General features: G+C 49.8%; 1 protein-coding gene across 1 annotated transcript in view; it reads left to right on the top strand.

Moving 5' to 3' along the window:
• The window catches only part of Sdk1 (sidekick cell adhesion molecule 1), a 961,631-nt gene that overhangs the window by 790,934 nt on the left and 154,721 nt on the right, over window positions 1–15,976 (top strand). The window contains exons 18-20 of the mRNA XM_050163182.1: window positions 3,290–3,405; window positions 6,069–6,261; window positions 8,615–8,713. Coding sequence (XP_050019139.1) covers window positions 3,290–3,405; window positions 6,069–6,261; window positions 8,615–8,713 — 408 coding nt within the window. The remainder of the gene's footprint in view (window positions 1–3,289; window positions 3,406–6,068; window positions 6,262–8,614; window positions 8,714–15,976) is intronic.

Genomic DNA, 15,976 nt, shown 5'->3' with positions numbered 1-15,976 from the left:
GGCTACCATGTAGCTGAGGATGACCCTCCTGCCCTTCTTTCCCAGAGTTGAGATTACAACCCCGTGCCACCTCATCTGGCTTACGTGGCACTAGAAGTGGCTTCCTGCGTACCAGGCCGTGCTCTACCCAGTGAGCAACAGCCCCAGCTCTGTGCTGCCACACGTAACAGAACCATGTCCTCACCCCGTGCTTCGTAACAGGAAATACTTATGTGTTTTCCTTTACCTGGAACCTAAGGATCCTTTTGGCGTCTGAGCCTCACTGTGCAAACAAACTCCTAAAGAACCAGGGTGTCCTCTCTGCCGTGAGAAGACTAACGGTCAGGCAAGTTGGGTCATCCCTGCTTTGAGGGACACTAGCACTATGTCCCTGGAAGCACTAGCCTTTCCCAGGAAGTTTTCCCATCTTTGTGACCACCATATGTAAGAGCAGCCACTGTGTCGGGAATTTCTGTCCCTGTGCAAGGGGGCCCATCCACCTTCTCAGTCCACACCACTTTCTACGCGTGCCCTCTCTGGGCTCCTTTGTAACTCCATCTTCCCCAGGCAGAAGTGCCATTCTTCAGGCCCATCTCCTCCCAAGGTCTATCTTGCTTCCAAAAGATATCCTAAAAAGCTTCTAGAACTTGTCACTCAGTTTTGTTGTTGCTGTCTATCTGACAGAATGCAGCATACAGACATCTGACAGAAACAACGGGAAGGCACTGGGGTAATGGTGCTGGAGAGATGGCACCTCAGCTTCACGCCCCTGCCACCAAGCCCAACAGTCCCAGAGCCCACAGGATAGGAGACCTGACTCCCACAGGTTGTCCTCTGACCTCCACATAATCACGGAGGTACTCACATGGCTCTTCCCAATTAAATACATGCCACTTTAAAATTTATAAAAATATTCAAAGGATGGGGCTGGAGAGATGGCTCAGAGGTTAAGAGCATCGCCTGCTCTTCCAAGGGTCCTGATTCAGTTCCCAACAACCACACGGTGGCTTACAACCATCTGTAATGAGCTCTTGTGCCCTCTTCTGGCTTTCAGGCATACATGCAGACAGAATATTGCATTGTATACATAATAAATAAATATTCAAAAATATTCAAAGGAGGAAAGCTTTATATAGGCCGAGAGGTTATGGTCCGTGGTTGGTTGGCACAGTTGTTTCTGACTGGCGAGGCAGGGCATCATGGGGGAAGGGTATGGTGGGGAACGGCCGCTCACCTCTCAGAGGGACCACACCTATAGCAGCAGACTGCCTTTGTCCCACAACAGGGCAGGCACCCTCCCCTTGAGTAACCCCTAGGTTCCTGGAAACACATTCACAGATACAGGTGGAGTGTGCTTTCCCAATCTCCGAGGTGCTTCTTAACTTCTCAGTCCCATCAAGGTGGTAGCCCAAAGCCATATGCACGTCTGCCCTGCTCAGCATTCCAGGAACATCCTCTAGGGCAGGCGCCCCAGGAGGACATCCCTGAACTCAGGAGGTGTTCTGTGAGTGTAAGAAAGAAACAAGCAAAGCAGAAGTTTTTTACTTTTACTTTTAAGATTATAATATAATTACACCGTTCCCCTTTCCCTTCCTCTCTCCAAACCCTGACATATGCTCCTCGTTGCTCTCTTTCAAATGTATGCCCCCCTTTAAAAAACCAATTGTTATTACATACCTATATGCTTATTCAGATTTATCCCTAAATACATAGATACACCCTGCTCAGTGTGCATGTTACTTGTAGGTGTGTTTTGGTTCTAACCGTATGGTGTTGGATAATAACTGCAGGAAAGACTGTTTCTCACAGTCTTTACATTCCTTAGTTGCCTGTAGTGCTGTGTGTATGAATGAACAGTACTACGCATAGGAGGAGTGTGATGGTTTTGAACCCGCGCACAAGCCAGTGAGCAGTGTTCCTCTGCGGCTTTTGTCTCCAGTCCCTGCCTGAGCTACTTCCCTTCATGATGAACAGTGACCTGGAAGTAAATCCTCTGAGTTTCCTGGGCAGCTGGGAGGGTGACTCGTTCTGTAAAGTGCTTGCCTTAAAAAGATGAGTGTGAGCCCCAGAACCCACTTTTAAACAATCCAGACATGGAGCACAGTTATAATACCAGTGTGGGGAAGCAGAAAGTTAGGTCCATGGTGCTCAATGGCCAGTTTATTGTAATCAGCAAGTTGCAGGTCTCCTTAAGTAATCCTCTCTGGGAGCCCGCATCAAAAACAAAAATATAAACAAAACTAAAAGCAATAAAAGGGGCTGTAGCTATGGCGTAGTGGTTCATAACACTCTTCTTGCAGAAGACCCAGATTCAGTTCCCAATACCCGTATGGCAGCTTAGAACCATCTATAAGTCTAGTTCTAGTGAATCCAGCACCCACTCTGACCTCCATGGATACCAGGCACACACATGGCACACAGATGGACATGCAGGAAAAACACCTTTACACATAAAGATAAATAAATTTCTAAAAAAAAATAACATGGACAGGGCCAGAAGAACAACACCTGGGGCTGGCCTCTGGCCTCCACGGACATGTGCACCTGCACACACATGTGAAGCTACATACAAACCCACATTCGCACACAGAGAGAATTCTAGTCCCCTTTCTGTCACTATGATGATGTCACCAATGACGTCACACCATGATGTCACTAAAGCTCCTTAGACTAGGAGAGCATTTCCATGGCTTTGCTTCCAGGTCTTTCACTGAAGGAAGTCATTCAGGGTAGGGGCTGGAAGCAAAAACCCTGGAACACAGCTCCCTAGCTCACACTTAGCTGGCTTTCTTATGAAACCCAGGCTCACTTGCGTAAATGGCGTTGCCCACAGTGTACTGGGCCATCCGACATCAAGCACCAGTTTCCCCCAGACTCATCTTTCCAGGTTGTGTCAAGTGAGCACTAAATGCTACCTGGAAAGGGGAAGGAGAGCTTGGAACGTAATAGCAAGCAGAAGGTCCTTCTAGATGAAACCTCGCCTTGACTGTGATGATTTGAGGTGGCAATCGGGGCAATTGAGGAAACAATAAAGGTTTCGTGTGTTGTTCATCTCAGATGTGTGGGAAAGGCCCGTCTGTGGGATGAAACAGTGATCTGGTACGGTTTCTCACCTCTGCCTGAAGGAAGAAACTCTCCCACAGAAAATGAGAAATGGCCCAATTCTCCTTTGTTACAGGAGTGTTAGCGTGGGAGACATTCACCTCCCTTCCCATCTGCCCTTGAGTCCTAGACTAAGATTTCCTTTTTGTCTCTTCTCCCCATGGTGCCTTCCGCCTTTTGTGCTGCCTTCCACCTCCCTGGGGAACAGTGCCTACCGCACCCCCACAGAACGTGCAGGCTGAAGCAGTGAATTCCACCACCGTGCACTTCCTGTGGAACCCGCCGCCCCAGCAGTTCATCAATGGCATCAACCAGGGATACAAGGTACCTGGCCTGGTTTGGGGTCCTCTAGTTGGCACTCATGGGCAGTATTGATCACATCAGACATTGGGTTTTACCCTTCCTATGTCATGGAAAACCCAGGGCAGCAAATTCAGAGTAAGGCAACCTTGGTGGGGCCACCATCCGTCTGAAGTCTGATCAATTATCCCAGGTCAGAAATTTGAATGAACAGTTGCTAAGAGGGCACAGGAGAAAAGGCTATAGTTGGATTAATGGACTTCAGGGGAAGCTGGGAGATGGCTCGGTCAGTTAAGTGCTTGCCATACAGGCATAAAGACTTGCGGTCCCTCAGAACCCACAAAACTAAAAGATCCATGCATGGCAGAGCACACCTTTAACCCCTGCACTGGGGAAGTAGAGGCAGGAGATCCCTGGGGTTTGCTGGCCAGCCAGCCTAGTGGAATGAGTAAGCACCAGGTTCAGTGAGAGACCTTGCCTCAAAAACTAAGATGGGGAGTTACTGAGGAAGACACTCAATGTCAGCCTCTGGCCTCTGCTTGCGTGGACACCCATAGGCACACATATACATGCACACTGGCATACACACGTGCACACACTCATCTCATGCACATACACACAGTCATCTATGGGAGATGATTGGAGTCAGCCTTATCCAACCACTTCTTCCTAGAATAGGATTCTCCGGGCAGAATGCAGAGTCAAGGGCAAGAGATATGGGAGAAGGAGGTTCCCACCCAGGGTTCATGAGAGGGGGGTAGGCTCCGATCCAGGAAAGAGACCATTTTGTTCTCTGCCTTGAGGACAGTTGTGTTCAAAGACAGGAGAACAGAGAACGTGGGCTGGGGTACCCTTCCCGAACTGAATTAATGAACAGGCTCTGTTGCCAGGTAAGACGGACTTGGGTGCACATTCCAAAAGCATAGTTTCTTTCCTTTACATCAACTTCTCTTGGTTGGACGTGGGAGCCTGACTTCATTGTACAAAAGTGGGTTCACTAACCCCTTATCAGGAGACTTAGGGAGCCCTTCAGAGAGAGGTGAGTCGCTAATGCGCTCAGCTTCAAAGGGTGTCTTTTCCACTTGGTTCATTTTTCTCTTCCCTTTGGGTTCAGCTCCCTCAAACGCTTGTTTGTCTGTGATGAGGGCAGGCCCAGCTAGGCACGTTCCGTGCCTCTGCTCTTCCTCGGGAGTATCTAAGGGCAGATGCTTTTTTTGAAGGGAAATTGAACTGATCAGGGCAAAACTCCCTCACTCTCGACTCTCCTGCCAGGTCTGAGTGGCAAGAACACTGCGCGTGTCTGGTGGCTGGTTTGTCAGTTTGATCTGCACAGATGTGTTCTGTGTCCTGCTGCCTGCTGGCTTTCAGAACCAATCAGTTCTGGAGAGGCATGGTGTCAAGAGACTACACATACACAGCATTGCCAAATCATGCAAGTGGCTTTTCATGGAATGTCCACATGTACACACACACACATGCGCACACATGCATGCATGCACGCGCGCGCACACACACACACACACACACACACACACACATACACACACATGCAGCCATATATTATATTTCTTTTCTTTTCTTTTTGTAAGACAGTTTTGTGAGGACCAGACTGGCCTCAAGCTCACTGTGTGGCAGAATATGACCTTAAACTTCCCATTTTCCAGTTCCTACCTCCTTAGTCCTGGTATGACAAGCATGTGCCACCATGTTGGAGTCATGTGGTGCTGAGTTAGAACCCAGGGTCTTTTGCTTGCTAGCGAAGCTCTCTACCATCCCTAGCCCCTGTATATGCCCTTTATTTAAAATTCTAACCTAGCTGCTAAAATCCAGCCCAGGAAACTAGTATAACAAATCATTAAGATTGCTCCTATTGAATCATTTTGAGCCAGTATAGATAGACTTCTATCTGGAGAATATTTGTGTTTATCTTCTTATGCTAATTAGTTATCAATAGATGATATCATCTTTATCCCCCATTATTAAAAAAATCCATGCTCAGTAGTACCCTAAGGGAAGATGGAAGTTTAAGGGAGTGTCCATTACTGTAACAAGAGTTAAGCAGTCATTTATTTCATCTATACAAGCTTAAATATACATGTGTAAATATACAGCAATATATGAGACACATTTTAAACTCAATTTTTCTATGGTGGGATTATCAGAAACAATAGAATATATAGCCAGGCCTTACATACTCAGCTACTTGTGAGACTGATGCTGGAGAACCACAAGTTCAAGACCAGCCAGGCAAACTTATTAAAACTCTGGAAAGTGGACAGGGATATAACTTGTCTAAAATACACCCCAGTTAGTATAGCTCAGTGGTAGAGCCCCTGCCTAGAATCCCCCAGTGAGTATAGCTCAGTGGTAGAGCCCCTGCCTAGAATCCCCCAGTGAGAGGCTGGGGTGTGGCTCAGTGGTAGAGCCCCTGCCTCGAATCCCCCAGTGAGGGGCTGGGGGTGTTGATCTGAGTAGAGTGCTTGCCTAATATATGTAAAACTCTGGGACTTATCCCCAAATATGAGAAAGAGAAAAATGATGTGGGATTTCTAGACTTATTGAACTGTGACTATGCTTTCTCTAAAGACATACTACTAATTTTACTAATTGTAATCTATACTTTGAATAGACAGTTAAGTGAAGAAATGCATTTTATAGGGGTCCTTTCTTTTGCCCTTCCCTCCCAGCTTCTGGCATGGCCGGCAGATGCCCCTGAGACTGTCACTGTGGTCACTATTGCTCCCGACTTCCATGGAATCCACCATGGCTACATAACGAACTTGAAGAAGTTCACAGCGTACTTCACATCAGTCCTGTGTTTTACCACACCAGGGGATGGGCCTCCCAGCACGCCTCAGCTTGTGTGGACCCACGAGGACAGTGAGTATCCCTCTCCTGTGCTGAAGCCTAGCTTCCCAGGGCCCATTGTTAAAGGTCATCACATCACTCCCTGGAATGGGTCATGGGAAAGAAGGCACAGAAGGCAACAAAATTACTTAATACATTTATATATTAGTTTGAGACTCACAGTCTCTATATGGTGTGTGTGTGTGTGTGTGTGTGTGTGTGTGTGTGTGTGTAGAAGTCCAGTATCTTTCTCAATCACTTCACCTTATATTTTGAAACAGGTTCTCTTAATGAACCTGGAGCTACCCAATAGGCTGGGCTGGCTGAGCAGGGAGCCCTGGGATTCACCTGTCTCCTCCTCAGAGCTGAGATGATAAATGTACCACAGGACACCCAGTTTTTTAAAAGTGGGGCTGGAACTCAGATCCTGGGCCTGGGGGTAAAGCCGTTACCAAGCAAGCCTGAGGACCTGACTGGGGATAACCAGACCCACCTAAGGGCTTGGTGGGCGTTGAAACTGACTGTGGTTCCAGCCTCAGAAGGCAGCAACAGGGGATTGCCAGATCAAGCAGCTAGTAAGACTAGCCACATGGGAAAGTTCTGGTTTTGATTGACAGGCCTGACTCAGTGAATAAGTTAGAGGAGCCTTAATGACTCCTAACATCAACTCTGGGTCTCTACATGCGCACATACACAAACACACCACACACACTCACACTGTGCGCAAGTATGATATCCCCATACACGCAAACATGCATAGAGCCACACACGTCCATGAAATAAGAAAACCAAAAACCAAACATAATAAAATAGAAAAGGAACTCGGATCCTCAGCTGAGACGTCTCCCCTGCTCCTAAACCGCCGTTTTAAGTAGGCAGGGGCCCTATTTGTCCTGTTTAGAAGGTTGTAGCGCCCTCGTGAAGGTGGCATTGACTCTGAGGGTGCAGCTTGTCTGGGTCAGGCCCTGGATCACAGGCATAAGCTCGGCGGCAGCTGTAAGTCTTCTCCGGAGCCCCAGAGAACTAGTAACCCGCTGGGGGAGGGTCGCAGTAAAGGGAAAAAGAATATAAATTGAAACCTAGATATTAGCAGAGTTAGAGGACAGCACGTTCGGGCAAGAATCCAGGAAGCCGAAACACTGGGAATATAAAAGGAGCAGAAAGCTGTCTCTGCTACTACATCGATCGCAGAACAAGCTGCTTCACAAAACCCGTCAGAACGTCTTTCTGGAAGCTTGTGTGGGGGAGGGGATGACACGGCCCTGACAGCCATCCTATTTTCCCGTCTTCTACTGGGAGAAGTGGCGTTTGTCAGTGTTTCAGCCCCTCTGTGAAGGCTCCAGGGCTCTCACCCCCCCCCCCCCCCCCGTGAGGGCGGCTTCCGAGGCTGCACCTGTTTTAAAATTCATTAGCTGTGGTTGGGGCTTTGTCATGGTCCCAGGAGGGAGCCAAGTACTGGCTGCTGCTTTTGTGGCAAGGCTGATCGGAGCCTGGGACTGTCCCCTCCTGCAGGCCAAGTAAGACCCTGGCTTCACCCGGGAACCCTCAGTGAGACTGTTCCCAGCAGGTTTGCAAGGGAACCCACGGGAAGGTACCTTGAAGTGAAGGGTGCTCCCTCCTCGGCTAGCGCAGGTCCTCCGCTGAGAGGACTGTGGGAAGTGGGTTGACTTCTCCAGACATCTTCTCTTCCTCTTAGGTAGGACTCCATGGTGCAGGCCTTTTGCTGGCACTTTCTCTTGCTCCTGAAAAATCCTATGGGAGAGAAGTATTCAGAAACTAGACCTGTAGGTCAGGTGAACAGGCATGACCCCTGGCCCTAGGCTCCATTTCTGGCTTCCAAAAATTCAATGGGTGCAATAAAAGCCAGACTCCTGGCTCCTATCACTGGAAGATTCTATTCAAATACTCTTGCAAAGCCAAGCCCCTCTCCAGAGGATTCTAGGCGGGGTCTCTACCACTGAGCCACACCCCAGCCGCTCACTGGGGGATTCTAGGCAGGTTATTCTTTATTCTACTATGGAACCACACCTCCATTCCCTTAATGGAATATTCTGGCAAGCAACTGATTTCCAGGTCCACCCAGGCAAATTATTCTACTAGGTTGGATTAGGGAGAAAGACAGAAGCTATGCCTAAGTTTCCTGTATCCACTCTCTCCACCTCTGTCTGTGTGACTGCATGGAGCTGGCAAAGTAACATACTCAAGACCAGGAGCACAGCTCAGCAACCGGCCCCTATTCCAGGTTGCATGCCTTCCGGTGTTTGTTCCACACCGGCTTCTGCTGGCCGTCTCACTCCTTCCCTTCCGGAGTCAAAGCTGTCCACACTGGTTCGATCAAAGAACGGCAAGCTCGGTGTTAACAGGTATCTTTGTTTTTAATTGGCAGAACCGGGAGCTGTGGGGCACCTGAGCTTCACAGAGATTCTGGACACCTCTCTCAAGGTCAGCTGGCAGGAGCCCCTGGAGAGAAACGGCATCATTATGGGTAAGCAGTCTTTTCGTCTGGAAAGGAAATCGGCAAGTGTGTCCTAACAAGAAGGGGTGGCCCCCATGTCAAACACAGCTACTGAGAGTGGCCCCGGGCCTCCTGGGAGTAACCGATGGGTCTTTCTGGTTGTACTGAGGTGCAGGGTGGGGCAGTGCAAGTAGGAGGTGTGGTTTATCTCCTTGTGAAGACCACAGATTCAGAGCTGGGAGTTAATCCTTGCTTCGGATGCTGCAGAAGTCTCTTTGGACAACCAGAATCAGGTTTGGTGTTTTGGGGTACCTTTCCTCAGTTCTCATAGCAGTGTAGAATTGTATTGCTATTCTGGCCATGTTACAGTCAAGAAACCGAGGCCCGGGAGAAGAGCAGGCACAGCTACTGTGCGCAGATCAGTGTCTAATGTCCTCCGGGTAGGGCAGTGACCATAGCACTGATGTCTCTGCCCTCCACCTTCTGTCGCCAGTTGCAAGGCCGGACAAGGCCCCAATCGACCTCCTGGCTCCAAATCCCATTCCTGCCCCGACCCCGCCACATCTTGAGAACTTAAGGTCATGGAAGTGCTGTGGGGATGAAGATATTGTTTAAGGGACTCTATTGCTTTCATAAAGTCGATTGAAGAGTCTCGGGCTCAAAGGGGTCCTAGGCCCCCTGGATCTCCATGAGTCACACTCAAGATAAACTGTGCATGGCTGGCCCTTCACAGTAAACCCCTTGCTGGCAGGGACCTTGGGGAGCAGCTCACCTTCACAAGACTCTTAATGTTTGACTCGTTCCTTTGTGTGGCACCATGGCTTGAAGCTAGGCAGTGAGTAATTCCCTGAGTCCCCAAAAGTCGCTGAAGGAAATTCGTGTTCTTCCACTGAGCTATGTCTGAGAAGTGCAGACATGCCGTGGGGAGCTAAGATAGGCGAGGTGTCCTGTGACTGCCATCAGGCTGGGCTGTGCCCCTGCCCCTGTCAGTGTCCTGGATGGGAGTAGTGACCTCTTGACCACGCCCTGATGCCAGGCTCCACAGTGAGGAGCCTGTGACCACTCACATCCTCTACCCCAGCTGGGCAGCAGGGACTGGGGGTGAGGGTCCCCATGATCGCCCGGCTCAGAAGTGGCCTCTGGTAGCCACTTGCCCATCTCTGTCTCACCCCATGCTGGGAGTAAGGTACAAACTGTACTCCTGTTCTCCCTGGAAGGCCCCCTCCCCGCACCCGCAGCCTTCGTCGAGTTTCCCAAAGCCCAAGGCCAAAGAAATACCTAGCCGTGCTGTGTGTTAAGTCCAAATGGCTTCGGTCTGTCTGCACTGAAAATGTAAACACAACACATTTAATAATAACACACATGTGGCTGGGGAGAGATGACTCAGTCGGTCAGGACATGAGTTCGGTTCCCGGAACCTGTGTCGGAAAGTCATGTGTGGTAATATGTGTACTTGTAACCTCAGTGTTGGGGCGACAGACAGGTGGATCCCCGGGGCTTTCTGGCCAGCCTGCCTAGTGCAGTTGCCTAGGTGAAGGCTGTCACGAGAGCTTTCTCCATGTATCGCTCTCGGTTGTCTGCTGGCCGCTGCATGCGTACAGATGTATGCACATCTGCATACGTTAACATATACAAAGATGAAGAAAAGCATGTGTGCGGTGTGCTCTGGCCACCTCCTGGGTAGCACCCAGCTGCTCAGTCCATGGATTCCCTTTGGATTCAGCCCCTCTCTTCCTCCCCTAAGCGTTTGTTCTTGTTGCCTGTCTTTTTGTAGTCCCTGCCCTGCCCAGATCTCCACTGTGCTTAGATAAGATGTATCCAAACTGGCTCCTGAGGTGAGGTTAGGGCAAGGAATATCCCAGACTGTCTCTGGAACAGGGCCACTGCCCCTGAGAGCTCTCAGCAGTGACCCCGGCAAGCAGCTCAGAGACTACTCAGGATGGGCTATCCTGTGATGAGCTGTGTCCCCAGAGCCCCTCACCGTGGTTCTCGGAACCTTAGAGCTAGCCCCGCTCAGAGCCTACCTGCCGAGTAGCATGCAGACACCTGTCCACCTGACTCTGCCTGGACTGGACAGTGTCCACCCTGCGGGACCAGAGCTGACTCCTGCGGGGGTGAGGTGTCAAAGCCCAGGCCTCTTGTGGATGACTTCCCAGTACAAGACAGCAGAGACAGCATATAAACAAGACTGTTTCCCCAAGCTTGGGGCAGGAGGAAACCAACCTGGAAAGGACAGTCAGGGACTGGGACCAGGAAGGCAGCAGAGACCTGATGTAGGTTAATATGTCTTTATGTCACACAGAAGGCAGAAACAAATGGTAACAGAGAGATGATGGTACGTCTGTTTAATAGAAGCTCTGAGTGTGCGTGTGTACACGTGAGAACATGTTTGCATTTGTGCAGGTGAATGTGCACATTGTATGTGGAGGTCAGACAACTCCTCGGTTGTCTTTCCTCTGGTACTAACCACTTTGTTTTTTAAAACATGTTCTCTCGTTGGCCTGGAACTCAGCAAGCAGGCTGAGTGATAGGATTATAGAGAGATAGCACACCTTTTACAAGGAACTGGGGGACCGAACTCAGATCCTCATGTGTTCATAGCAAGCACTTCCTTCCCAACCCATGTCTACATCCACATAAGGAGGCCACTCTAGCTCTGATCTGGGGGCCGGATCCGAACCTTGCTCATCATTAATTCTGGAGGTGGGGCTGCAGAGTGAGAGGGGCAGGCGGTCTCGCCTGTCCAATGGCCTCCAGGCATGTGCTGTGTTCTAGAAACTGTCCAAGACTCTTTGATAGGCATCCTAACCTGGAAGGGCCTCGCCCCTCCCAGATCCACATCCCCACACCCCTCCTGAGCTCCACCCTCCTTCTAAACTGCCCATGCACTTCATTCTTGTTTTATGGCTTGAGGGGAGACCAGTGGGGCTGAGCCAACATTCCACGGCCTAAAGCTGGCTGCCAGGACCGCCAATTTATGATCATCTGCTCTCGCCAGCTAATGGGGCCTAATGAACTCATTTTCATACTTTATTTAAACAAATACCTGTAGTCACAAGCGAGCGGCTAGTGTTTATGATGGAGCTTGACCCTCCGAGCTTGGATGTTTCCCAGTTGGATTCTGCTGGCCTGCTTCCACTGCGGCCTCGACTGAGCGAGGAGGCCGCCCCACCATGAGCAGAGCTTCAGACAGACTCTGCCCTTCACATCAGGACCAAAGTTGTCCACTCCTGGCTGCATGGCCCGTGCTTTTCCTCTCTCCTGCCCACACTGTGAAAATGTGTTTGTAGAGGCTGGATCCGATGCCTGCCACTCTGAGAAGCACTATAGAGGGGAAATGTTCATGGATAGATGCCATCCAGCCCCTGTCCCACTGTGACCCCTCTCCCCCACATCAGTATTCCTCACTCAGCATTCCACACCCTGCCTAATGGTAGGCACCACCCCTAAAAAAAACCCATGAATCTTCCCCAGGACAAGCTAGCAGCCCCCAAAAGGTCAACATTGTGCTGGAGAGGGTCCAGTCAGTAAAGCATATGTATGTGAATCTGATTCCTCAGAGCCCACACAAAAAGCCAGGCACACAGAACACACTTGTGTTCCCAGCACCGAGAACATGAGGACAGGCGAATCTTACAGATTGATGAACTCTGGGTTCAGCAAGATGCACCATCTCTCAAAACTTATGGTGGAAAGGGATTGAAAACATTGACCTCTGGCCTACACATACACACACACACACACACACACACACATACACACATGCAAATACACCTGGCCTTCTGAGCCTAGGTCAGGGAATGTTAGCAAGCATACACCCCGTCCTTCAAAGACATCACACGTATATCCCACTGCTGAAGACAACTGCAGGAGGCACATACATCTAAAAGTTTGGTCCTGGGCAATGTGACCTTTATGGCAGGCTGTCTGTCAGAGACGTTGTTTTATCAGCCTGGCCCTTGGTGACCACCCCCATTCCATGTCTCCATTTTATTTTGTGGCCAGAACGAGAAGGAAGCTTCAAGCAAGGGCAGCCGCACACCTGCTTGAGTAAATTGCCCATTGTGCTCTTGTTGTAAATTGCGGTATCTCGCGCTCTTCCCCAGTAAACCCTGATTTATGAGGGCCGGGATGCAGACAGACAGTCTGTGATTGGATGCACTACTCTCTTGTAGAGAATTTACTCCAGATCAACAGAAAATTATTTCTGAAGCTCCCATGGTCGTTAGTCTCCGTTAGCAGAGCCATCCCCGGCAGGTAAGAAGCAGAGCTGGAGGTGGCTGGGAGTGCTGGCTCTTGGCAAAGTCTCGCTCTGCTCTCTCTTGCCGCAAGCTGAAGTTAGATGAAGCACTTGCTGGCCGGAGCTGCCGGCATCCACCACCCACGTCTCCAAGGCTGTGTGTAATAGAGGGGAGACATCTTTACACACCAGATTCCCTGTCCTCTGCCCTGTGGCAATATCCCATTATACTGCTCATTGGAAGTTACTAGCCAGGGCTTTCTCTGTGCTGGCACTAATCTTATTTATGCTTTCCAGAGCCGCGGGGAGGGGGGGGGGAGGAGGACATACACATGTATGCTGATGTGGGCACAGATGAAGACCAGTAGTCAACCTCCAATGTTGATCCCCAAACACTACCCACCTTGGTTTTTGAGACTTGACCTGGTATTCACAAATTAGGCTAAGCTGGCAGGCTGTTGTACCCAAGGGATCTGCCTGGCTCCATCTCCCCAGGATTGGCATTACAAGCATGTGCCACCACATCTGGCTTTTTAAATGTGGGTTCCGGGGATCAAACTCTTGCAGGCACTTTATCCACTGAGCCGCCATCTCCCCAGTCCCAGAGCAAGCTCTTCAGTTGTCCATTTGGTGTCCGTTTGTGTCGGTAATGAGTCGAGCAGACAGTGTGATCCATTTGTACTCGAGCAGACACCAGCGGCGCTGTGCTTACTGGAGACACTGAAAATTGCTGTGTTCTGGCTCCAGGTTGACGTGATGAACAAGACGCTGTGTTTGGTAAATTTTTGCTAAAGAGCAGCTTTTAAACAAATACAACCTCCTGGAAGACAAGGTGGCAGCATCCAACACAGCCAAGTCCCCTTCCCAGGTCTTCAGAGCGGCCAGGAATCTCACACTGTTTAAAGATTTATCAGGAAAAAACCCCGCCAGAGCCAGGGTTGTTGTTGGAATCTGTCCAGACCACAGACAGAGAAGACGGCCCTGAAGCAGGGCTGTTGATTTCTAGCAAGTTCCTGGGACCCCTGTTTATTTCTTTCTTAGTAAAGTGAAGATAAACAATATCTCGGTGTCAAGTATGTGTCCTGTGGATTGCATGATGTAGCCCAGGTGACATGCTTGGGACACCGTTTGAAACAGGCCCTCCTCTGGAATTCACTGGCCCAGCAGCAATGTGGGTCCTCGCCTCAGTGGCACAGAGCCCTGAATCTCCCTGCTCCATGCAGGATCACATGGCCTCTCAGGCCCTTGTCTCCAGCTCCAGGCTCCTCACAGCACTGGCGTTGGATGCCCTAATGCTGACCTCCCTTGGAGGTCTATATGTTGAGCCATCATGTAGAGAAAAGGCCCAGCATGACGGCACACAACTTTAATCCTAGTACTAGGAAGGCAGAGCAAAGTGAATCTGTGAGTTGAAGGCCAGGCTGGGATGCTTACTGGGATCTGTCTCCAAACAAACAAACAAAAAAACAAAGTAAGTAAGTAAGCAAATAATAAAAAGTCAAAAACAAGAAAAAGTAGCCTCCTTACTGCAAATTAGTTGCAACCCGAGGGCTACACGTTGGTCGATGCTGTATTGGTTACTTTTCTCCTTGCTGGGACCAAATACCTGACTGAGCCAGATGGATGCTGGGGCTCAGCTTCTTTTCTCCCTTTTTCATTCCATCTGAGACCCCAGCCTATGAGAGAGTCCACCTGTGTTTAGGATGGGTCTCCCCACCGCAGTTAACACAGTCTAGAAAATCCCTCACAGACACACCAGAGACTTGCCTCCTGGAAGAGTACAGAGTCTATCGAATCTACAGTCAAGATCAGCCATCGTAGATGCTAGAAGTAGCATAGTTTATTTGTTTTTGTTTTTTTTTTTCTCAAAATTTCAAATTAACCACAAAGAAAGCGCTAATGGGGGTACTCTGTCAGGGTTTTTGGTTTTTTTGTTTTGTTTTTTGGGTTTTTGTTTTTGTTTTTTTGCTTATTACAAAAAGCTTTATCCCATTTATTTATTTTTAAATTTTTTATTAAATTTATTTATTTTACATACCAACTACAGTTTCCACCCGCTCCTCTCCTCCCATTTCCTCTCCCTACCTCCTTTGTACTCCCCCACATTCACGCCTCAGAAAGGGCAGTACCTCCCATGAGAGTCAACAAAGCATGGCATATCAAATTAAGGCAGGACCAAGCTTCCTGTCCCCCACCCCCGCCAACATCAAGGCTGAGCAAGGTATCCCACCTTAGGGGAATGGGCTCCAGAAGCCAGCTCATGTGCCAGGGACAGATCCTAGTCCTACTGCCAGGGGTCCCATAGACAGACCAAGCCACACAACTGTCACCCACATGCAGAGGGCCTAGGTCAGTCCCATGCAGGCTCCCTCCCTGTTGGTATAAAGTCCATGAGCTCCCACAAACAAGCTCAGGTCAGCTGTCTCTGTGGGTTTCCCTGTCAGGATGGTGACCTCCTTTGCTCCTCCCTCTCTTCATCTGGACCCCCAGAGCTCAGCCCAGTGCACGGCTGTGGATCTCTGCATCTGCTTCCATCAGTTACTGGATGAAGGTTCTGTGGTGACATTTAGGGCAGTCACCAATCTGATTACAGGAGAAGGCCAGTTCAGGCGGAGAGTACTCAGATCTTAGCACCCAGCAGTGGAAGTTGAAGCAGAATGCTCAGATCTTACACCAATCTGTGGAACCTGAGCAGATTATTCAGATCCTAGCCCCAGTCCATGGAAACTCTGCAGTATGGGCAGTAGGTGAAGAAAGAGAACCTAAGACTTGGTGTTGGGCAAGACTGGAGGGAAGGTGGCAGCCAGAGACAGCATGGGAACCGCTCTTTCCAGTACCATGGGGAAAATGGAGCAGGGACTAGGGCCTGAGACCTTGGTAGATTACACAGAGTAGTGAGGTTTGATGTTCCATGTCCCTAAGGCAGAGACCTGCTCCATCCCTGGCCATTGGAATTCAGGCACTCAGGCGACCTCAAGGCCCCCATGGCCCCAGCATCTACCCATAGCTCCAACATCCCCCCATAGCCCCAGAATCCCCCCCCATGGCCCCAG

The sequence above is a fragment of the Alexandromys fortis genome, unplaced genomic scaffold (genome assembly GCF_014885135.2).
Source record: "Alexandromys fortis isolate MF-2015 unplaced genomic scaffold, M_Fortis_MF-2015_v1.1 scaffold_144, whole genome shotgun sequence".
NCBI classification, from domain to species: domain Eukaryota; kingdom Metazoa; phylum Chordata; class Mammalia; order Rodentia; family Cricetidae; genus Alexandromys; species Alexandromys fortis.
The sequence above is the reverse complement of the archived record's forward strand: the minus strand, read 5'-3'. Positions and strand labels throughout refer to the sequence as shown.